Here is a 26,588-nt window from a genome sequence, read left to right on the forward strand (position 1 = left end):
AATTATTTTTTTTCTTTTGTTGATACAAAGTCAATACAACTTTTTTTTTTTTTTCTTGATGTGTGATCATATTTTTTTTAATTATTCAATGTTAATTTCTCACTGCAATGTGCCGGATTGATTGAGAAAATATTTTTTTTTTCTGTCAAGTGTAAAAATTTAAAAAAAATATATAATTTAGTGAATTGTGACAAGAAAACATTACGATATATAAAAACTTAAAGTTGAAATTTTAATTTTTGACATTGACAGTTACAAGGATTATTGTTTATTTAATATTTTTTGGTGAAATTAAATTGACAGTGTTATTTATTGGCAAATTAAAAATAAAGAGTAGTTTGTTGTTTTTTTTTTTTTCATTGAGAAAATAGAAACTTGATGATTTATTGACGATATTTTTTGGAAAATCATCAAGAGTCAAATTGTGACAGTGTGGTGAACATAACTGAACAATTTTTCTTATTTATTTTTTACATGAGAAGAACTTGATGACTAGAAAACATGTGGCGAAACGTCATTTGACACGTTGTCCACTGTGATTAATATATATATTTTTTTTATTATTTAATTTATAAATTTTTTAAAAGCTAAAAATTCAACAAAAAAGCACGAGGTTACGATTGAATAAAATTACAAGAGTTTTTAAAAAAAAAAAAATTACTTAGAGGAGTACAAGTTCAAGTGATTTTAATTTCATTTTTTTTAAATTTTTTTTCTATAAAAATAATATATCTCACCTTGAATATTGATGAACATTGTTGCAACGAAAAATAAGCAAACTTGAGAAAAAAAAAAGAACAAAAAATACATAAATACAGAACAAGTGAGAGTCCTGAAAATTGTGTTACTTTTGTTTCTCTGACCAGAGCAACGTGGACATATTTAAATAGTTTATTAATAAGCTAATTTATTAATAAAGTGTGACAAGAAATTGTCAAAATTGCGACCATCATGAGGATCAAAATGCCTGCAGTTCGGATCGCACAAGGTAACATCAATAAAACATAAATAAATAAAATCAAAAAGTCCAATAACAATATAATAAAAATATTTTTTTTAATTGATATTTTTATTATTCTTGTATTAAAATTATTACACCTGTATAAAGATTATTTATCAAATATTTCATACCGTTCGTCTCGAGCAAAAAAACAAAAAAAAAAACAAACAAAAATTAAAAACAAAAAATAATTAAAAAGAGAAAAAAAAATTGTCTTAATAATTATTTTATTCCAAAATTAAATTCTCAGTAATACAAAACAAAGACAGTATAAAAATTTAAATGGAAAATTTATCTACAATGTATTTGACCCTTCCAAGAAAAATGTAAACAAAAAAAAACTTTAAAAAACTATAAATATAAAATTTTAAAGGCCGAATAATATGTCGAAACAAATGATACGGATGAATAGAAAAAAAAAAAAAAATAACTCATTTTTAAATACGATAAATAAAGAACAAAAAAAAAGAAAAACCAAGAGGCCAGAAGGTCGTCGTGAATGAAAGTGTAACGGTACTGTCACGACTATGCAAAAATAAAAAAAATAAAATAAAATTACTAGGATAAATATAGGGGTGGATAAAACAGCCACTATCATCTTAATTTAAATTTTTTAATTATCATTCCTCACACCATTAGCAACCAATAAAAATCTAAAAATTTTCCTCCATTTTTTTTTATTTTTTCTTTTCCAACGACTTTTCCTTTCTACAAAATAAATTTTCTCCTCAAATTTGTCACGTATTATTACAACCCCTTCACACATTAAAAAAATACAAAAAAAAAAAATTAAAACCATCCCCTCAATTGGTGTTTCAATTTTTCACCACTCGTTGATGGTCGTCGCGACGGTAACGCGGTTTTCTTAATTACTTAAAAATCTTATTTTAGTTCGCGGTATGACACCGTCAAGAAAAGATCTCATTGAAATAATATACACAAAAATAATTTGAATATAAATAAAAATAAATAATAATTTTGATAAAATAAAAACATGTAATTTAATTATTAAAATAAATATTAATTAATTTTATAATAATATTAATTAAAATATGCATTTATGATAAACACTGTACATCGTTGTGATAACAACACTTTGAAGTTTAATTAGTATGACGTTTAAAACAACATAAAAAATAAGAAAAATTAAAAAAAAATATTATTTAACGATGATGAGTGTTGTTGGGTACTTGCAAGTTGTCTTATTTAGCAAACAAAGTGTAAAGTTTAAACCTATTGCTTAATGTTGGCACGTGCGAGGCATATGCCCCGGTGTATCCGTTAAATATTGTCTTTGATATTGTACCGTCGGAAGCCCTTTTTTTTCTTTTCACTTTATTTTACAATCATCATTTTTTTTCTTCACATATAATTCAACATTACAACACATCTTTTTTACTATTTAATTTTTTTATTATTATTTTATTTTAGTATAAATAAAAGCTCAATGAAAATTATTTTAATAAAATTAGTGTTCTTTTTATGAAAAAAAAAATTATAAATATTATAATGATTGATATAAAAAAATTTATATATAAAATCAACATTGACTTTATTTTAAAGATTAACCTTGGGGCGTTGGGCGCGTGTCATAACCCTTTTTTAATATTTTTTTTTTTCTTCATGTATTATTTTTTTGCGTCTTATCCTCAGCCTCGGAGGGTCCAGCACGCGCCCAGGTAATTCAAGACGAGATGACTAAACCAAAAGCAAGCAAAAAAGCTCATTCACACATAATGTTCACGAGTGCTTATATAAAAAAATTTTTTTTCTTTTCTTTTATACCTCTTTTTAATCTTTATTTATTATTTTTTATTTTTTTTTTTGCAGCTTGATATTTTAATTTTATTTTTAACATTGTATTTGTGGATTTTTTTTTCCTCCAGGCTATTCAAAAGGGAGGGGGTTAATTTATGGGTTTTTTATCGATGAAATTTCATGGGGGTGTTTGAAGAGAGACAGAGAGAGATACTTAAGAAATTTTTGACGAGATGGCGCTACCTGTCGTCGTCTGACAATTCATCGAGATTTGCTACTGTTTTTTAACAATGTCATATATTAATCATGAGAATAGCTTAACCCACTTTGATGATAATTTAATTTGTCATAATTTTTTTCATGATTTTTCAATTTTAACTTTTTTCTTCGATGAAAGTTTTATAGATAGTGGAGGGGGTTTTTTAGATAAGAATTTTTCATATTGTATCCAGGGGTTGAATGAAAAAATAAAAATATGAAAATTGAATAAATTTTATCATACATCTATATGATATACTTATTTTTTATTCTATTTAAATATTATTTATGTGGTTTTTTTTATTCTACAAGTTTCTTTATTCCCATTATTTTTATAATTAGTTCATTAAACCGACAATAGAATTGATGTAATTATAAATTTTTTCTTTACACTTTAAACAATGTCTTTTATCATTGTGGGTTTTTTTTTATTTTTTCTGGAATTGAAGTTTTCTGTTTCTTTTTTTTATTTAATTTATTTTTGTCAATATCGGTCGTGGACAACATCCCCCAACAATCATGGCTGTATATCGTCTACCCAATCTGGTGGACGGCAATTTTGTCTGAAATACGACATCATCAAGTGTACTCGCGAATATACTGTTGAGTTTATTAGCCTCATTCGCGATGAATTTTACTTTTATTTCTTTTATCTTTTCATTGTCGTTTTTTTTATTATTTTTACCCTTGTAATATAAATAAAAATAAAACAACAATATATCAAAAGAAATATATAAAAACACAAAAAAAAAAAAAGCATATAATTGCCAATAAAAAAAAATAAAAGAAACATTTATTTTTTTATGTATTAAAATACGTGGTGGTTGACCACAAGATACCTGCCAAAAAAAAAAAAAAGTAATAATAAAGCATAAAACCTGTCACATACGATGCAATTTAAAGAAGAGAAAATTTTTCACAAGAGGTGAGAGAATATTTATGTTGTTTGTCGTCTCTCGGTTACCCTCTAGATATATCCCCATTGTCCATTGACAATGTCCGGACGACTGACCGACCCTGTATACCAATTTTTTCTCTTATTCAATTTTTTTTTTTTTTTAAGGTGCAAACGCCTTTTGAGTAATAATCTCTTGGTATTATATACGCGTATATACACACTTGTGTCGTGTGTTGCAAGGGTCACACCCGATTATATATATACTTCAAAAAAAAATAATAAAAAATATATATGTTTATAAATATACATTCGTCTTTGAGGCAATGGCAACAAATTTTTACTACCTGACCAAGGGTCAGCCCAGTGAGCAAGGTGGTCTCTCTCTCTTATTTTTTTTCCCCCCAGCTATTATGGACCCCTCTTACTTGTCCAACCATCCATCCCATTACATTTTTTGACCCCGTATATATTACCTTCATATTATTTATTTTTTTCTTCTCTTCCTTTTTATTCTTCTCATCTTATTTTTATACATATCTTGTATTGTTTACTACCTGCTACTTCTATCACCTCAAAAGTCAATCCCTAAATTACTTACTTCTCAACTTTCATTATGAAAAAAAATAATAATAATCAATTCAAAATTTTATCATTTTAAACACGTGTAAACAAGTTAATAACAAAAAAATATATTAACTACTGATAAAACATGTTTTATATATACGCTTTTATTATGTTTTACAGAAAAAAAAAAAAAAGGTGGATATGTAAATTAATTTTTATGTTGAAAATTAAATACAAGTGTTTTTTTTTTTTTTCTTTTTATTGAGTTGCACCTGTAAAAGGGTCAGACAACCTGCAGCAGGTATTTTTGTATTATTTTTTTTTTTTATCTTTACTTGTTAATATTACCTGACCATAGGCCATCATTTTGAAATACTAATTTATCAATTTTGAATAGATTGAATACAAATTGATGATTGAAATTAAATTAGCTGATAATAAAAATAATTTAATTAATGATTTAATTAAATTTAATTTAATTTTATAAATCAGCAGTCAGTTTTAATATTGTCTTTGGATATAATACAGTTGAGAAAATAACATGTCTGGTTTATTTAAATATATATATTATGTATATATAAGTGTAAAGAACCCTCGGACATGATCTATAAATAAAATTAAATTTTTGTTTGAGACCAAGTTCACGGGAACTTTTGATGGTGACGGTGCACGTTGTTTTTAGATTTTCTTAATTTATTTTTCTCTTAAAAAATATATATGTTTTTATTTATCTTTACCCCCAGTTGTATATTTTTAAAATGAACATATGCAATGAATTTTTTATATTTTTTTATATTTTTACTGTGTGTGTGTTCTACAACTGATCGTAAAGAATTTAAAAGTACGTGGAAAGTCGCGGGTATACTATGGGAACGCGGCAAAGACCGGAAGCTTGTTATTAAGAAAAAAAAAAAAATATATAAATAAATAAAAATAACACTAGTTAGGTATATGTTTAATGTACTGGCCTTGCTGTGATTGTGTGATGATGAAAAAGGATAATGTGAGAGAGATGAAATTATTAGATTTTTTTTTAAATGAATAAAAAAAAAAAAAAATATGAATAAAAGTTACCGGCGGACACACTATGCAGTTCGGGTTCGTTGGCTTGAGATTAACATCGTGTAATTTTATTATTTCCACCCACTTTTCTTTATCTTATTTCTTTTAATTCTTTCGCTGTTTTTTTTTTTCTTTTACTTAGATTATCTATGGCTTAATGATCGTAATAATGGATCATCTGTAATGATAAATTTATTACGAGAAAAAAAAAAACAAATATCAATTGATATTTGAAATAAAAATTTATGTATTTTTCTAAATGTTTAGTAGGTTGGGATTTTAATTCAATTAAACACAAAGTCGCCATTTTGTAATAATTTATTTTATCTGATTGGACGATGACAACTCAATAACGCAATGGGAGAACAAATTTTTTTTTATTTTTTACTTTCGTTATAATAACGACGATTTTGCTATATTTTTTTTTAATTCAAATGTAACGAGAGGCTGGTATTGTTGGAATTTAAACCAATCCTGAGCTTTCTGCAGGGGGCAGCAACGTGGGGGGCCTTGTGAGCAAAGCAATAAGACCCATTTTATTTTTACAACTATATTATTATAACGACAATATATAAATATATTTTAATAGTTGAAAAAAATTTTTTTAAACCTTTAAATAACGTTATTTATTCAATAAATTATTGATAATTTATTGATGATTTTTTTTTTTTTTGGTTTATTTAAATAAAAGCTCTGGGTTCGTTCCACTTTGTAATTTTTTAAAGCAAAGTCTGTGAAAATGATATTTATAAAAACTCAATTAAACTATATTAAATGGTATAAATTATTTTTAAACACAAATTTAATTATCTACTTTGCAGTAACACGAAAATTCAATTGTCAATTTAAAATATTAACTCATCGATAAATTTTCAGTGTGTAAAGTGAAATAATTTGAATAAAATTTAACGAATATATGATAGGCAATAAATAGAATAATAAAAATGAATTATAAATTTTTATTAACTGAGTTTATATAGAGTCTTTTTTTTTTGTATTTTTTACAATACATATAGTAAATTTTATTCTATTAATTATTACGATGGTTACACGGTTCGGCACTCTCTCAACATCCTCGCTGCTTTTTAAACAAAAAAATATATATATTTACCGAGGGGTTTATCCGCAGCATCACCACTTTATATCGTTAGTTTGTCAATATAGATATATACTGTCATTGTGAAAGCGAGTTTTGTCAAAAGTTTTCAATGAATGTTTTGTAAGCCAACGAAAGGCCAACGTAAATTTTGTGGTAGGATAGTGAACATTTTGAATAATGTAACGATCCATAGAACTTTATAATTAACCAAAATCGTACATTCAAAATTTTGTAGTAATAGTATGAAAATTTTACTGGACAACAAAATGTGTCAACCTTTCTGTTTTACGAATAAAATTTATAACAAAATAAATTATTAATTATTTCTCTAACCCTTTTTATTTATTCATCACAAATAAAACGTCAAAAATTTTTAATCTAATTTTATGAATACATTGTGAATGGATGAAAAAGTGAAATCATTGATACAGAAATATAAAAAAACAACAACAAGAAAAACATATGGAATTTTTAGATGAAAAGTAAAAACCGTGAGAATTTTTTTTTCGAATTTTGAAAGAACACCTGGTACATAACTGTAAATTTATGATTTATTTCGATAAAAATACAATTTATATATATAGATATGCGGAAAAGGGTTTTTATTATTTGTGAAAAGGGAATATCATCTTGAAAAAAAAAAATAGGAAAAGATGAAGAGAAAAAGAAAGAAGAAAAAGAAGGAAAAAAAAAGGGTCCAACAGACAAACAAGAGGCACAGGTCAGCGGCTCTAGGACCTGTTTAGTCCCTGTACTCAATGGACAATGTCCTGCATCAGCAGTGTCACAATGGGGCCTTACTTGTTGGTATACATAAGCGGGGATGAAGAGAGCAAAAAAAAAAAAAAAATGTATATACACATCTCACAGATCCTCCCACGATATATATACGCATGTGGAGCGAACCGGGAGTGCCCATTCAAAGTAAAAAAAAATTCCGTGAGAACCAGATTTCATATTTTTCATATAAAAGTAACACAAAACACACAGAATTTTTAGATTCAAGATGTCCTAAGCAAGACCGCAACTGATTTTCATCCTAACCTCTTTTTTTAATATTTCTTTGTGTATATCTTTTATCTAGTTTTTTTTTTTTTTCTATTATTCATTTTTCTCTCGATTGGAAATATCATATACACTAAATCTTGACGTTTGTTAATTTTTTTTTTCATTCTTTTCTTCTCAAATTGAATTTTAAAAAATAATAACATGACTAAAATTTTTTGTTATTAATAATTTACAAATAAATATTGAAATTATAATGATGTTTTTTTTTTTTTTTTTTGATCTATCATGATAGAAGTAGATCAAGTAAATTTACAAATGACCCCTGGCAATGGGCAAAGAATAAAAAATAAGAAGAAAAAAAAAAACTATCCCAGGACCCAGGTAATTTTTTTATTCAACCCCCAAGCAACGTATATATGAATTTTTTTTTTTACACAATTTTTTTTTACAATTACGTCTCACGTAGAGTCCCCGGGAAAAACGGCTGAACGACCATCGCCCTTTTTTTATTTTTTTACATTCATTGTTCTCTCTTTTCTCTTGACAAACACACATGTATAGAAATTTTTCGCGTTCTCCAGTGCCATCATCAATAAGACATACCTATCAGAGAGAAAAAGAAGAAGGTCCCTTGAAAGGTAAAAAAAAAAAAATTATAAAAAATTTAGGGGCCCACGGGGTTTATAAAAAAAAAAAAAATTGGTATTAATAAAAAAAAACGTACAGACCAGTCACCCCTCAGAGATGAATGAAAGAAAAAAAAATTGAAAAAAAAATTATGAAAGGTCCAAGAATAAGGGGTTGAAGATATTTTCGGGGTAGTTAATAGTTATACACACCTATGTACCATCCATGTTAAAATTATTATGGTGGAAAAGAAAGAGCTAAATAATTTTTTTCATTTTAAAAAAGTAGGAGGTCGACTTTTCTGTATATAAAAATCTTGATGATCGCCCCACCATGAATTTTGCCTCAGGGTTCCAATCTCACATGTGTATATATGAGTAAGAACCCTCGTTTTTTTATTTAATTCTATTCTTGTGATATCCGGGGGCCCCTAAATCGGGCCCCCTTTCATTTTCTTCATGTCCTTCATTGCCAGTCAGCATTCGAGCATGGACCGAATGAGATCCCTTTCTTTTTAAAAAATAATATTATATTTTTCAGTTATAAATTTATCAAGTGTTTGTTTAATTAATTAATTAATCAATTTATTTATTATTAATATTTATATTATTATAATAATGATTTTAATAGTTAAATTGTGGAATTTTTATTGGAAAAAGTTTTTACGTTTTCGAAAAATTTCATTGTGTTGATGCTGATGTTTAATTGTGTTTGAAATGGCGCCTAAAAGACACGGTTGGTATTTGATCGTTTATAAAAATAGCTCATTTGAAAAGAAAAAATATTATTATTAATTAAAAATTATATAAGTATATTTTTTTTAAATAGAATGTGATAAATAAAAATATAAAATAAATTTTTTATTTTCATTTTTTTAAAATTTAATTGTTTATTGATTAGTTAATTTATTTATCAATTAATTAATTAATTTTTTAGATTATTTATTCATCGATTAAATTCATTCATTCATTTATGGTATTAAAAAAAAATTTGGAGATATCTACTTTGTCGTGTCTGTAGATGATATTTAACCACAAAATTTCCGAATCATTTATTGCGTGATATTGTGCATTGGGGTTCTTGGTGAGGAAATTATTGCGACCCAAGTAATACTAATGGATAATAGAATTATTGGTTTCGGGTCGTACATTGCCTCAGGGATGATCGTAATTCGATTGATTTTTATATATGTGTATATGTTTTCTGGACGTTTTGACAGAATTCAGTATTTCTACTAACAAGAACATCGCCTTGGGACATTCATTCGTTTGAATCAGACACATATATTTTTTTTTTTCTAGTTTTTTATCATATCTACATTGTCATCCCCCTTCTCCAAATAACACAAAAAAAAATAAAACAAATAAAAAAGTTATACAATAACTATATGACATGTCAAAGAAACAGAAAAAAATTAAACCAAAAAAAAATAAAATAAAATTTTTTCTTTGAATGCATTTAAAAAATTAATCAACTAATAAAATTAATTATTAAATTTAACAATAATTATTTCATTTAATAAACAATCATTTATTTATTTTTAAATTATCAATAATTATTTGTTGGATGTTGATGGAAAAAAAGTAATAATATCTAAGAGTAAATATATTTCGAAAATTGGATAATAAGAAAAAGAGGGTTGCAAATCGGGCAAGGGGGGTAAGTGGGTGAAATAGATATAAAAACAAATAGTTGATAGAGTGATCGAGACATTAAAGATGTATAGGCCAATTTGTAAGCAATCCAACTTGAATTTTGTGGCAACTAAAATTCCATTTTATATCTGCAACTTCAGTACACACAACACAATTTTTCTATAGATATATTTTTCGATTTTTTTTTTCACAACTTTTATTTTTGTGTGTATATATATATAGACATTATTCTTTCAATAATGTTTCTTCACGTTCATATAACTGTTTACCCCTGCAGTCGAATATCCTTTCATTTTTATACAAATAATTTTTTTTTTTTTCTTTTCTTTTTGTCCGACCAAATATAGATATTTCTACTACTTGCTGATTTTTATCTCAAAAAAATAAAAAAAAATATATATTTCTCAGGAAAATATTAATCCTTGATATATCTATATTGTATAAATATTTTTCTATTAAAATATAATGTGAAAAATATTTTTTCTGTATCCGGTATTTTTTCAAAAATATATATTTTCATTTTTTTTTTTTTGGAGTAATGACGATGATTTGTTGGCAGGTATGTTCAGTGTCGTTGGCACATTATTAAGATATATATAAATATGTGTTGGTAGTTTAAAATTAGACAAGGAAAATGATTGAGAAAAAAAAAAAAAAAAAGGGGTTTTTAAAATATGCGAGGTTGCGTGCATATACAGACGCGCGTGTGTGTCTCTTGCTGTACAACTCAACATCTGCCCCCGAAAAAACAAAAGCCCATTGTATTTAACGACCGGTCGTCGCGTCTCTTGTTTCTAACCGAGTGCTTGTTGAATCGTAGGTGAAATATAACGGGCCTTGATATATAAAAATATATTTTTCATACCTCAACAATTATTTCATTCATAAAAAATAAAAAAAATAAAATACAAACGACTAAAATCATTTCATATATAAACTTTTAAACATCGCAAAACCAAATTAAAAAATAAAAAAAAACCACCAACAACAACTAATAAAAATGAGGAAATTTATAAATTTAAAATTTTTATTATTTGTTAATTTTTAGGGTGGTTTTGTGAGGGTTGGTCTTGGTCTTTGACCTGCGCACTAAATACTCAAGTAATAAAGCAACACACACTCATATGTTGACTCCGCCCTTTGCCAGATATAAAAATTTAATTTTAAAAAATAAAATATATAAATGTTAATACATTTTAAATATCCTAAATAAAATATTTAATTAAGAAAATTAACTATAAGGCAATAAAAAAAAAAACCCAATGACAATAATAATATATGAAAAATGTATATATTTATGATAATTTATTTGTGATTTTATCATTTTAGTATATTTTTTTGATGGTACTTGAGAAGGTTTGAATAAGCCACTGTATGTAATGTCAATCGATATATGAACTTGAGCCAATTTCTATGTTAATATATATATGAAAACCCCCAAGCATCATACACACTGTGTACAATATTTCTTACATACATACATTCTACAAACGAAAAAAGAAATAAAATAAAAGAAAGATGAAAAAAAATAAATGTATGTTGGCAAAAGTTGAGACTCCTCTAGGGCATCTAAAAGTGAATTGTTACGTCTGCGGGTGACCTCAGTCAGGACCTCAAGAGAACTTTGTGGCAATACAAAATGGTCACACTAAATTATACAAGTCCAGCAAATAGTCACTTGTATATATTTGAGATATTTACCATTGTTTTTTATTTATTTTATTTATTTTCTTCAACAATTTCAAGCCACATAATATTGTACCACAAATAAAAATAATATTACTTGTATCAATTAACAACATTCAATTAATATATTTATTTTTAAATTTTGTTACAGCGGAAACGTCACAAGGAACAATACCACCGGACACAGTACAGTGTGGTGGTTGTCGTGTATCATATCCACTTGGTGAAATTCTACGTTTTATTGAACACAAAGTAAATCATTGTCGTAATAATTTACAAGGTTGTCACAGTCCACCATTAACAAAAGCACATGAAGATTCAGATCCAGAAGATGCACTTGGATTAAAATTAATTGATACAGAAAAATTAAATTCAGTACCAAGTATATCAGCACCAATTAATAAACGTTGTGTACGTATTGAAAGTCCACCAACACCACAATCTAGTAATACTAATGACAGTGGTAGTCCAATTGAATTACGTGCCAGTGCAAGTTCAACACCAAAGAGAAGAACTGAGGGTTGTGATGATGATAAAGATGATTTACCCAAAAAAGCTAAAACTGAATCTGTTGATGCTGATACAAATACCATTAATTCCGGTAAGATATTTTATCATTTATTTCGTTTTAAATTAATTTTAAAAAAATATAACACATTTTAAATTTTATTTGTTATATCAAGGCTGACAATAAAAAAATTAAAAACATTGTTAAAAAAAATTGTGATATATTTGTAAAGAAGAAAAAAAAAAAAAATATTGTCAGGCCTGATGGTTCAATGTGCTCCAATGATCAGTAACAATGATTTAACCGCGGATTTCGATTTTGCAATTTTAAAACGAGAAGACTGTTTGGAAAAAAAAAAATACAAAAGAGGGTGAAAATGGGGTGGTAAATTTGACACACCGGTCTGTCCACTTTTTATTATAATCCACAGGGGTCATATTGTCCAATTGGTGACCATGTGGGTGTCACCCCTCCTCAATAGCCTTCATCCCTCTCCCTCTTTGTCATCTTGCATTTACTAATACTCAATTGATTCACTTATATAATACATGTATATTCTCTTGATAATAATAATATTGCAAAAAAAAAAATCATGTTTAACGTTTAAAATTTGAACCCTTTAAATTCTGTTTTTTTTTTTTTGTCATGACATGATGATGGCTTTACTTCAATCTCTTATATGTCTCCAGATTTATCCCCCAAGGGTAGTTGTAGTTATGAAACTGCTGTCGTTGCATATACACTAGATCCGGATTTAACCCTTCACCGGTCTTCTTTTACTCGACTCGACTGACACCCCATTCACCATTTACTTTTTTGTCCAGTTTTTTTTTTTTTTTTTTTTTCATATGAATATTATCTGTAGTCTCTTTTCGCGCATCGACCATCCCGAGTTTTTCAGGGAGCCCAATTAAAGTCGTCCTATTGTTCGAACACGTGGTGTGCACGAGCCATCTCAATAGATATATTTTGTCACTATTTCGTGTCATATATATACATACTACGTGTATCCTCGTTGCAGAAAAAAAAATTACTAAAATAAAAAAAAAAGTTGAATGAATAAATAATGATAATAAAAAGCTAATTTTTTCACGTTTTAAAATTTTTATAATAATGATAAATAATAATTTTAATATATATCTATTTTTATTATTTATTTGTTGTTTAGTATTATTTTTTTTTTAATATTGAAAATATGTCAAATTTAATCCAAAATATATTGATATTATGCTGAAATGCAAATTTGATTTATCTGTCATGTTTTTTGTGAATTTTTTTTTTAATAATAATTTTTTGTATGACGTTGAACGGGTGGAAATGTGCGGTTTTCCGGTTTAATATTTATTTTTCTACTTTTTTATTGTCACATCTCCGGAGTAACAAAAGTGTGGCCAGAAATCTCCGGACACAACCCCTGTGTTTGCCTCGGGCGTGTATATATATTTCTAGTCAATATATATAAATTTTTTTTTTTTTTTTTCTCAAGAAATTGCTTGTATCTCCGTAACTTCTGTCACACCAAATGTCATTTATATATTCAAGGGTGTAAAAATGATACATATTTATTGTCAAAAAATGAAATTTATTTATCACCAATAAATTAACAAATATATTTTTATATTTTTCTTAATAATTTTATGATTCTTTTGTTTAACAAAATAATAAAATTTAAATTCATAGTATAATATTCTTTTTATGTTCTTTACCTGAAAGCTATCTTGAAGTCGTGAAAATAAATGGTCTTCTCGCTTGGCTCTTGTGGTCAATGACAGGCCAATTTTTTAACTCATATCCACTCATCCAGCGGTGACGATTGTAACCACAAGAAAAAATATAAATAACAAAAAAATAACAATGTATTATATTTTTTTATCTTTTTAAATTCCATAATTTTATTATAAATAATATTATTTTTTTAAAAATACATATATAAATTTACATTTTATTAAATTTTCGAGTATGAAAAAATGAAAAAAAAAAAAGAAATAACTGGACAAAAGCAAGTGCACCTGGTATTAATTTCACCAACCCTATATTTTTTTTATAAATTTTTTTTTGCCCTTTGGTTATCATAGAACAAAGTGCATTCATTGCATACGTTGGTAAATCGATATTTTTAATATTGTCATTACAAAAACACAATAATTAAATCACACTTGAAAATAAAAAATTCATGGCTTCCAAAAATTCAATGTGTCTTTAAAAATATTTATCAAATAATTTTTAAATTATTGATTTAATATTAAAAATAATATTTTTTAGTAAAATTATAAATAAATGGGTGGTTGGGTGGGAGGATGGTGAATTGAAGAAGGATAATTGATATACACTTGTGAAAAACAAGTCTTCCATAATGGGATTTTCATGAATGAGAAAGTGAAATTATTGAAAATGACCACTTGTTTCTAAACAATACCATTCCGTGCAATTTAATTTTGACAACATAAGGGTCTAGCCAATTTGACGAACAATTTATTGACAAAATTACTGTGTCATGGATCACCGATATTCAAATGACAAATGGCTAAAAAAAAAAATCTAAAAATAGGACATTTAAATATGTAATTTAATATATAATTTTTATTGTAATTAATTGTCTCGTTTGACCGAAGATTAAGTGATGATAAATATAAAAAATAAAATAAACTTGTGGTGGATATAATAGAGGGGTAAATCTGAGCTTATGTCCAAGATCACGGCGATGAAATGAACAGAGGGTGAATAAGTGTGTCTGTATAGTGTTGAAAAGTGACTATGATAATATGAGCGATGAAAAAAAATAAAAGAATCTTGCAAATGTAAAATATAAAAAATAAAAATAAATAATCCTGAAGGATGGCCACAAGGTTTGCATATGAAAGCCACTGGTCCATGAATCGATACACCTTTATTATATATATACTCGGGCACTTGCTTATCTTTTTCTCAGCTTCAACCCCTAACAGCTTTTTTCACTTTTTTATTATTTTTTATATTTTTTTTTTCAAATCTCCAAGGGACGCTTTTTTTGTTGATGCACAGGAAAGTTGAAAATATTCTCAACTTCCGGCAAACAAAATATAAAAAAAAGTATATGTATTTTTAAAAAATTTTCATGTATAAATGACGAAAAAAATTGTTAAATTATTTGAAATATATTTTATCAGGAAAATAAAAAAGCATGGCAGTGTGTCACCTATATATTTTTAAATGAATGTAAATTTTTTTTTTTTTTTTAAATCAATTAACTTTGTTGAGAAATTTTCTTGTCCCACTTAAAATGTTTATTCGATCGACATTTTATTGTGTTTTTTCTTTTTTTTAAGACTTGGAATATTATCAAGACCATCAAGCTTAAATTTGTTTGAAAATCACAAAGATTATCCAAGACCTACCAAAAGAAATTCAATAAAAAAAAAAAAAAAAAATCTTTCCAATTAGAATCCTTTTATTTTGTCAGTGGATTTTTTCTATTTTTTTTTTTTTTTTATTTATTATCTTCTTCCTTACACCGTCTTCTATCCAGTACACTTTGTTGAAACTTTTTTTCTCTTTTTATTAATTTCCAATAGAAAAAATAAATAAATGAAAAAAAAAGCTTGTCATCTTGTGCAGAGTCTAGCACTGACCTGGTCTTCTTGTTATTATTTTTTTTGCTAACTTGAATTAATTTAGAACTAACAAATAAATAGAAAAATTTGAAAACAAAGTACAAAAATATATCACTAATATTTAAAAAACCAAAAAATATAAATTTTTTAATTTTAAAAAATATAAAACAAGGTGTTAAACATGATAAATAAAAAAAAAATAAAATCAATTTATCAAGTAAATATGTATTTGAGGGTTCGATCGAGTATTGAATTGATAATGATAAAAAAAAAAAAATGAAAAAAATGTAACATGGACACCCCGTTGTCCGCACATGCTACATATTCGTCTCAAAAATATTATTATTATGATTTTAGAGGGTTGTAAGCATTGGCCAATGACATATTCGCAATGCCCAAGTAAAAAGCCACAAAGGTTACGTTGATCTTGGGGCGTGAAAAATTGCAAAAAATCTGATATTCCAGGATTAAAAAAATTGAAATTCAAAACTCGTACAGAGTTATATCTATTCCACGTAAATTTTTAACCCTCACTTACTTTACGAAAAGTCGTTAAGGGTCAGTTTCACGATCACTCTCATTCTTTCCTTTTTTTATTTTCGATTATCTTTTTTACTATATCGACGACACAATTCACACTGATATTATATTTTTTAAGCTCACTACCCTAACAAAAAGAAAAAGAGAAAAACTATTTTCTCTTGGTTTTTATTTTTCATCTTGTTCTTAAATTTTTTTTTTTTTTTTTCACAACGTGACGCATTGGCAACCGCAATTTGACACAGACACGCTGTTTGAATTCCAAATTCAATTGACGAGAAAATATATAGATATGATTCGTAAATTAAGGGTTGGAAAGTCATATAGCAAACGGGGATGATAAAAAAATTAATAAATTTTATTTGATTTATTTATTGAATGATAAAAAAAATTATATACATTATTTAATATAATTTTTATTTTTAAAAATTATGTTACAGAGCCAAGATGTCTACAGTGTTCACAATGTTCGCGACGTTTAAATTCAGCATGGGAATTAATTCAACACTCACAAAGTATACATGGTACAAGATTATATGGTACAACAAATTCAAGTGGAAATTCATTATCAAATACACCAGCACCAAGTCCATCAACACCAACACCAAGTCATTCACATCATTTAAGTCCGCCCAATCATCTTAATTTAAGTTGTAAATCAAGTGGTAGTTCATCAGCTGCAAATTCATCTGGTGGAAATGGTGTTGGAAATGGTAGCGGTGGAAGTGGTGGTTGTAATAATACAAGTGGTGGTAGTAATAATAGTCGTCAACAAACATTACAAACATCAACATCATCATTGGTTGGTGATCCATTACACAGTTTTTTAAGATTACCACAACATCTTGAACGTAGTTTTCCACCAATGTTTAGACCAGATTTTTTAACTTTAAATCCATTAGCTGGTTATCGTGGCTTACAAGATTTACAAACAGCAACAAGAAATTTACAAAATCTTGGTGATCCATTACGTGGTATGGATGGTTTAAATCTTGGTGATCCACTTGTTAGAAGTTCACTTGATACATTAACAAATAATGCAAGAAATTTAGTTAATTTAAGTGAATTAACACATGGTAGAGGTCTTACTGGACAAACACATACACCACAACTTGAAGCTAATCTGGATTTTTATTCAGCGCGTCTAAGGAGCCTCGCTAACCCATCCTTAGGCGCGGCTCCTCCAAATTCATCCGTAAATAATCAATCAATCGTTACTGGGGTTCAGCAACAACAGCCATCATTACAACCATCATCCCAATCATCACAATCACAACAACAACCACCACAACCACCATCATCATTATCATCATCAACATCATCAACCTCATCATCAGCATCATCATCATTATCACACAGAGAACAATTACATCATCATCAACAACAGCAAATAACATTGGACTCATCAAAAAGTCCAGTATCAACAAATTTAACATCACATGTACTATCACAAAAAGAAAATTCACCACCATCATATACTCAAAGTCCAACTAGTGGCAACAACAACAACAATAACAACAATAGCAATATTAACAATAATAATATTAATATTAATAATAATAATAATAATAGCAACATTAATAATAATAACAATAACAATTCAACAGAAAGTGATAAATTAAATTTACAAGTAACAACAACACCAATTATAAATGAGTCAAATGAAACAGTATATACATGTGAAGTATGTGATAAAAAATTTAGATTTCAATCAAATTTGATTGTACATAGACGTAGCCATGAAGAGAAAGAACGTCAATATCAAGACACAACAAATCAAGATATAACACATTGTGATTTATGTAATTTAGAATTTTCAAATTATAATGATTTATGTAAACACATGAGAAAGCTACATCAAGATACAATAAATGCATCAAGTCCACAGGGTAGTGTTGAAACAGTACCAGATGATGGCTCAAGTTGTGATGATAATATGGATCTTGATGATGTTGATGATAATGATGATAATAAATTAATAAATGATGATACAACTGAAGAAAATACACCAGAAGATTTAAGTACAACACAAGGACAAAGTAGTGATGATAATAATTGTCGTATTGATATTAAACCAAGTTTAGTTGGTGATTTAATGGAAAAATTTGGTTTAAATAATATTGCACAATATTCAGAGGCATATAGACAAGCATTACAAGAAAATCATCGTGGTAGTTATTTAAAAAATGATAAAATTAAAAATATAACAACAACAATTAATAATAATAATAAAGAAAAAGATACATTATCACCAATTAATTTTAATAATACAACAAATTTAAATATAAATACAGCAACAACACCACCAACAACATTAACAACAACAACAACAACAACACCACCAACAACAAATAATAATTTATTTTCTGGACAAGGTTATACACGTACTAGTGGACATGATTTTGGTGGTTTATGGCTACCAACACCTCATTATTTAGATAACAATGAATTTCGTAAAATAAATAAAGCAACAACATCAAGTTTAACACTACAAGGTTTACCAAGTCCATTATTAAAAAAAGAAAGAAATGGAAGAAATGATACATGTGAATTTTGTGGTAAAGTATTTAAAAATTGTTCAAATTTAACTGTTCATAGACGTTCACATACTGGTGAAAAACCATATAAATGTGAATTATGTTCATATGCATGTGCACAAAGTTCAAAATTAACAAGACATATGAAAACTCATGGTAGACATGGTAAAGATACATATAAATGTCGTTTTTGTGAAATGCCATTTTCTGTACCAAGTACACTTGAAAAACATATGAGAAAATGTGTTGTTGTTGTACAACAAGGAACAAAAGGTTTAGGATTATCATATCCAGGTAGTCAAGATGAAGATTCATCATTAAGTACTAAAGATACTTGATCTTGGAATGGCAGCCTACAGCCGCCAATACCACCACCAACAACATCATCAACAACAACAACAACAATGTGGCCACTCAGGCCGCCTTATTCGGTTTATTGAAATAAATTATATGACCTCAATTTTAATAATCCATTATTTAACATAACAATGAATATGAATAAATACACATATGATGTTTATAAATTCATACAAAATTTATTAATTAACAATAAAATTAATCAATTTTGATTATTTTATTTTTAATTTTTCATAAATCATTGACAAATGTTGAATAAAAAAAATTATTTATCATGATCTTTTAAATGATCCTGTACAAAATTTAGAGGTCACTAAAAAATAAACCTGGATGACACCAAATTAACAAAGAAAAAATTATTTCTTGATCAAAAATCAACAAGAAATCGATAGTTACCATAAACTAAAAAAAGTTAATCATATAAATACTAAATGGTATATACATGTGAATATTAAATATATTAATTATAATAAATTCTTTATATAAATATATATATATAAATAAAAAAATATAAATATATAAATAATAATACATTCAACCACCATCAAAACATCACGATAAGATAATAAAAAAATCAGAAAAAAAAAAAACTTTATTATTGAAGATTATTTATTTAACAATATAGAAAAAACGGTAATATATTGTCATGAGATATTAGGAGAGGATTAAGATTAAATTTAAATAAATATGTAAACAATATTATATAATTAAAAAAAATTATTATTAATAAAGATAATAAGAAAATGTTAAGTGATTGATGAAAATAATAATCGATAAGTCAAGAAGGTATTAGCAAAGGAAGAAACAAAAGAAACTCTTTTTTTTTTATTTCGTCCTTTTCTCTTGTACATTTTTGTTGATTACATATTATTGTAAATTAATTATTATTATTATTATTATTCGTGATGAATTATTATTAAATTTATTAATTATTATTGATTGTGTTTTTGACTTTATTGGTTATTAAAATTATTATTAGTTATTATTAATTATTAGTTATTATTAAACCGAAAAACAGAAAAATTATAAATTTATTATAAATATATATGTATATTAGTTTCGGTTTTTCGATTTTTTTTTTTTTTTTTTTTTTTATGTTATAATGTAGAAAAAAATTGTTTTTTTTTTCTGAAAAGTTAAAAGAAGATGCCAAAGTTGTCTAGGTTTATCGACTTGTACTATTTCTAATTATTATTGAGCTTGGATTGATTGCGGGAATTAAAAATGCAAATATATCTTTATTAAATACTGAGCAATAGTAAAAAGCTGCTTTTTTTTTTTTCTATGGGCATACTCGTACTCTTTCCATTCTCGATTTTATGGAATATTATTGTCTATATTTTACAAGTGATAGAATTAATAAATGAAAATTTAAATAAGTTTGTTGATTGACAAAAAAAAAAAAAATGAAAACACATAAAAAAAAGATTTTTAAAAGAAAATTTTTAACATTTTTATTTTATTACATACACTGGTTCCTTGTTTTTCTTTTTTTATTATTTTGTATATTTTTTTGTTTTATTTTCAACAAAGACTGAGAGGTACTTTGAGATGTTTGATTAATTTTTTTTTTCTTTTGATTTTACTGTGAATACGTGTTTTTCTTTTTTGTAATTATTGATATTATTTTTTACCTCGTTTTAAGAGTTTCTAAAACTGTTCCTAAAAAATTAAAATGATAAAAATTTAGGCAATAAGATTAATTCTGATGGTATGTAAGTGAAATTTTTAAATAAAAAAAAAAAAACATTGAGTGATTGAGATCAATTGTAATAAATGATGAGTGATAAGAAAGATTAAATAAAAAAAAAAACACCCATATCAATTTTTTCGATGTTAGAAATGTATGAATTTTAGATGAGAAAAAATTTTTAAATTTAAAATACACTAAACACAAACACAGTAAAATATTTAATAATAATGAAATTAAAAAAAAAAATAAATAAAAGACAGTAAATTAAATAATCATCGTTATCAATTTGAAGGAGGATATACTTGATGTTATCAAGAAACTAGAAAGCCCTATTTGTATAACAACATGTATTGTACATAGCACTGCCCGTAGATGCGACATAAAAAAATAATTCCACGTCGTTAATCGTACCATTCATTAGTCATACATTTGAGCTTAATAATTGAAAAAAAAAAAATTAATAAATAATATAAATAAATAAATAATAAACAACAAAAAAACACCAACGAATTAAAACAACAAATTATACTGTCATTATTTTAATTTTTCATGAAAAAAATTTTCTCATTTTCTCAATGTAAACACAAAAAAAAAAAAAAAGTTTAAAAAATAATTTATAAAGTTGCTGGCAGTTTTAGTGTGTACTGAAAAAAAAAAAAAATAAACGTAAAAAGAAATTAAAAATTAAAAAATATATTTTGATTATTTTTTATTTTCATTTATCCTTGTTTTTTTTATTTAATTTATAATTTTTTGTTATTTATTTCAGACGTAATTTAAATAGGGATATTGCACTCTTGGTGTATCAACAGAAATTAAAATAATAATATGAAGAAAAAATAAATAAAATACACCGAATGATAATATGAAAGCGAGTTTGAATATCGATAGATTGACAACTCAACATTGTCGATGTAATATCATGAATTTACGATGTGTTTAAAAATATTTTAAAGTATTATTCAAAGTAGCCATGCCGTTTGGCTGTTATCCAAACTACTCCAATTTTTATCATTGAATTAAATTATAATTTATCATTAAAATAAATTTTTTTTCATTTATTTCTAATGAAATTTCATTTAAAAGAAATTTTCCTTCAAATATATATTATTTTTTTTTTTTTATTGAATTTTTTATTTTATTTCAAACAGCAATAATATATGTATCATTCTCGCTTCATGATTTGACGGTGTTATTTTAACACAGGGTAAAATAGAATAAACCAAAAAAAAAAAAAAAATTAAATACGAAAAATTAATAATATTTCCAGGTTTTAAAATAATTAAAAAAAATAAACAGTAGAGTCAGAAGGACTATAAAAATAAAAATATAAAAAATGGTATTTCATGTATAATAAAATTAAAAAAAAAAAAAATCTCTTTGAAAATAAAAAATGTTTTAAATATGAAAAAAAATATTTCTAATTTCAGGGTAATTAATCCAAAACTGAGGTCACCTAGGTACATGTTAAGCCTGGGTTTACTAAACCTTCTTTTATGAGAAAAAATAAATTTTTTAATAATAAGTAATTAAAAATCTTATGTAAGTTTAAAGAAAAATAGAAAAAAAAGGAACGACAATTGAGGCAATATGAAAATGAGTTTATTAGAGTCCAAAAAAAATAAATAAAATAAATACTAGTTATAAAATTAAATTAAAAAAAATAATAAATAGCTAATATATAATATAATTAATAAATAATTGCATATGGACTCTATTTCTCAATTTAAAATTAATTTATTAATTTAATTATTACGGTGTATGTCTTGTGCGATTAAATAAAAAAAAGTTTGTTTTTAAAAAAAAAAAATATCCATGAAACCACTTGTCAATTTATTTCTATATTTTAATTTTATTTATATACTAATAAAAATTAATGAATCCTTTATTAATGATAAATTTTTTTTATTTGATGTTCAGTCCATTTCGCATCGTTCCAAGTTTAGAATTAAATCAATTTAAATTTCTAAATCTAAACACCGACGAAGCTGCCATCGGTGGGGAAATTTGAAAGTTTATAGAGGGGCACCGATTATCAGTCGGTCTAGAGGGGCCCCCACAAAACCAAGGGGTACGTTTGAATTATTTCCCTAGTCCCCCTTCAAACAAGTATCATTCGATCACCCCAAACTACCCTAGAATTTCTGTGTGTGACTCGTTGTGAGGCTAGACAATGCTAGACAAATAAAATGTCTATATAGGTATTTAAGTAAGTCTGATAATAAAGCTTATTCAAAAGGTAAATAATAAATATTAATAAAAGAAAATTTAAAATAATAATAACATTGAGTCATTACAATAAAATGACTGATTAATTAAATTTTAAATTAATTAATTTTGAATTTATCCAAGATATATGATAAATGTAAGTTTAAAAAAAATAAATAAATTGTTAAATTGAATATTTATTTATTTATCGTATCATATATTGTTGTCGAAATTTTGAAGACATTTTAAATAGTCATAAAATCATTATGTTTACATGTTACTATGCTTGTATTATTTTTATGATGATTAATTTTCATTTAAAATACTTAATCCCAGGTAGAAATTCAAAGTTTATTTGACGTCGATTTAATGTTCTAACTTGAAGTTCAAATCGACGTTTAAAAAATTCAAAAAATTTCAAATTTACAAGTCAAATAATTTCATGGTAATAAGCCATATGATTAATTAATTTTTTTGCACATATTATTTGCTTTTATTGAGCCTTGACAAGTCATTATAATTATTTAATTCAGTTTTTTTTTTTACTTTTCATATGTACAAAATGAAATAATAAAATTCAGCATTTTACTCCAAAATATTTACTCCAATAAACATATTTATAAGTATTTTTTTTTTTCTATTTATTTCAATTATACTATTTTCTTTTTAATTATCACTTCAAATTATATAACTTCAAAGTAAAAAATATAATGATTAATTTTAAAATACTCAATACTTTGAACTACAAGATATTTTTTTTTCTTTTTTTGAAATTATTAACAGGATATAATTTTATTTCAGGATAATTTGACCAGGATATTTGGAGCACACAGTATTTACTCGTATACGCATATAAAATAAAAAATAAAAATTTCACAGGGTAGCAATACTCATCAAGCAAAACCATCGCCCACAGGCAATCACATTTTTAATTATCCCCATGTTCGTATGACTCGCTTAATGTTCATGCATGCGTCGACTGATAAAAGAAACCTCAAAATAAAAAAAATCCACATATAAAATATTTGTTCACCATTTTTTTTCATTTTTCTTTAAAATAAAAAAAATCATAAATCCTCAAAGTCATGTGATAAACCCTTAATTAAAAAATGCAATCGTAACGAATAATTTTTTTTTTTTTTTTCCTTGTATTACTATACATCACATGTGTACTCTCGATATTTAAAAAATAAATAAAATAATAAAAATAAATTTAATCCACTACAACTCCATCTGTCATTTTCCATTACCCTATACAATCTTTTGTTTTTTATTTTTTCCCGACTTCCCATTACCCTTTCGATCTTCATAAAATAATTTACAAAAAAAAAATCTTAAATTTGAGATAAAAATTCTTTCAGTAAGTATATAAATTTAATTGATCACCTGACACCTCGTTGAATGAATTTGAATAGACTGATATAAATATATCAAAAACAGAAATAATATTTATGTATTTATTTGTTTATTTTTAATTATCCGTTTGAATGATAATCCATATAGAAGACAATCATCACGTCTGTTTAATTTGTGCCTCTCTCAACATTTCTCAAAATTTATATATATTCACATTGAGTTTAATATATAGGTACAAGACGCGATGAAGAAGAGGGACAAGTAGTGATAATTAATATATATGGTATGTTGTGTATACCAGGCACAAAGTTTGAACAATGCCGGTTAATTTTTGGCCAGCATCTATTGTGTTTGTGTTCATGGTTACCACGCATTCATCTGTCAAGTGGCTTTTGACGTATTTCTGGTATTACTGATAGAACATGCAACACCAACAACAATAACAACAAAATCAAAAATAAAATACTAACCATGTGAAATTTAATTTAGCGAGCTATTAAAAGTATTTTTAATTTGTTGAAATTAAAGCTTTTTCTAATTTTCTTTTTTTTTTTGATATATTTGACTCGAGTTTATTTGCGAGTACGTAAATTTGTTTACAGGTATTTTGTTTGGCCATTTTACATGAAGATATGTTGACAGTGGTATGACGGAATCACAATGGTGGACACTAATCTGCATGTCAGTTGCAGTTGTAAGCCAAGTAAATGAGAAAGACCGAAATACAAAAGAGGTGGGCTATGAAACTATTCAAGACCCATTGGTTTCTGGCTTTTGTCGGAAAATTTATATTTAATATTAATTTATTATTACGGTGTTTAAAACTTTACTACATATTATTTATGTTAAATTGAAAAAATATAATTTTAATCATATAATTAATGAGATGTGTATTTTGAATTTAACAAATTATTATCATAGATTTAAAAGGAAAATAAAATTATTTATAAATAATTTTGAATAAATCTTTATTTATTATCTATCTGTGAAAAAAAAAATTATTATAATTTGTGATTTAACAAATTTTTAAACTTAAAAATTACATGTTTATTTTGAATTTAACAAATTATTTATTTATTTAATTATTTTGAGATAAATACATTTTTAAAAAATATAATTATTCCATTTATAAAATTTAAATGATATTTAATTAATTCTATATCAATAAATTAATAAATTTATAAATAATTTTTAGTATTTTAATATAAATAAAAAATTCATTTTTTATTATCTTACTTTAAATTAATTTATCAATAAAAAAAAAAAATTTATTATTTACTTAATTATTAACATCTAAAAAAAAAACTTTAACATTAAAAAAAATATATTTTCATTCTAAAAAAGTTTCCAAAGAAAATAAAAAAATTTTAATTATTCACAGTATGTTAACATTTTGTTGATAAGACAATATAAACAAGACAATTTAAGTTTTGTTATAAAGCAAATTAAGTCAACTGTTAAGCTGGATAAGCATTAAGACATGACCAAAAACAATACCCATGAATAAACTAAACATCTTAAATACCAAAATTTAAAAAATAAATATCTACTTATTACCAACCTTAAATCACAAAAAATAATAATATTAATAAACTAATTAATTAATTTGCCAACAAAAAAAAAAAAAAAAATCATATAAATTACAATGTACATATAAACACTTATTAAATTTATAAATTTAATATAACCCATCTGCTATGGTAATAATATACATCCACCCCCTCGGGTCAGTTATTCGTCGAGAAATAGGGTGCGTTTAACCAATGAAACACGTCTCTGACCATCCACCCTCTACAACTGACCAATCCCAAATTAAATCCCCTCAACTATATTTCATCTCATTCGCACATGTTACACTAAAAAAAAAAAAATATCCATATACAAAAATTACAATTAATTAACAAAGTCAAATAAATAAATAAAAACTATACATCAATCAATTGCAACACCAATTAAAAATAATAATAAAAATCCAATTAATTTTTACCCCTTTGAATACAAATTTTATTTATTTTCAAATATACATGAGACTCTGTTGAATTTTTGAGAGTCACTACGATGATCATTGCTCCATAATGTAAGTGTGACGTATAAATATTGTATACTACCGATCTTGAATATATAAAAAAAAATATATATATATATTTTAAACCTTTGAACACCCTTTTCAAAAAAAAAAAAAAA

At 25.4% G+C, this 26,588-nt stretch overlaps 1 protein-coding gene across 1 annotated transcript; it reads left to right on the forward strand.

The window, feature by feature from the left end:
* Window positions 1-337: 337 nt before the first annotated feature.
* LOC122860831 (putative uncharacterized protein DDB_G0277255) lies at window positions 338-20,045 on the forward strand. The gene is made up of 3 exons (XM_044164837.1): window positions 338-988; window positions 11,767-12,216; window positions 16,694-20,045. Exons 1-3 carry the CDS (start codon window positions 952-954, stop codon window positions 19,126-19,128), a joined length of 2,922 nt encoding a protein of 973 aa, XP_044020772.1. The 5' UTR covers window positions 338-951; the 3' UTR covers window positions 19,129-20,045.
* The last annotated feature ends 6,543 nt before the right edge of the window (window positions 20,046-26,588 follow it).

This window comes from Aphidius gifuensis, linkage group LG1 (assembly GCF_014905175.1).
Source record: "Aphidius gifuensis isolate YNYX2018 linkage group LG1, ASM1490517v1, whole genome shotgun sequence".
In the NCBI taxonomy this organism is placed as follows: Eukaryota; Metazoa; Arthropoda; class Insecta; order Hymenoptera; family Braconidae; genus Aphidius; species Aphidius gifuensis.

Coding starts and splice junctions, on each gene's coding strand:
- LOC122860831 (XM_044164837.1), top strand. CDS start 952: ATGAGGATCAAAATGCCTGCAGTTCGGATCGCACAAG. Junction 989..11,766: donor TGCAGTTCGGATCGCACAAG/GTAACATCAATA, acceptor ATTTTGTTACAG/CGGAAACGTCACAAGGAACA. Junction 12,217..16,693: donor TACAAATACCATTAATTCCG/GTAAGATATTTT, acceptor ATTATGTTACAG/AGCCAAGATGTCTACAGTGT.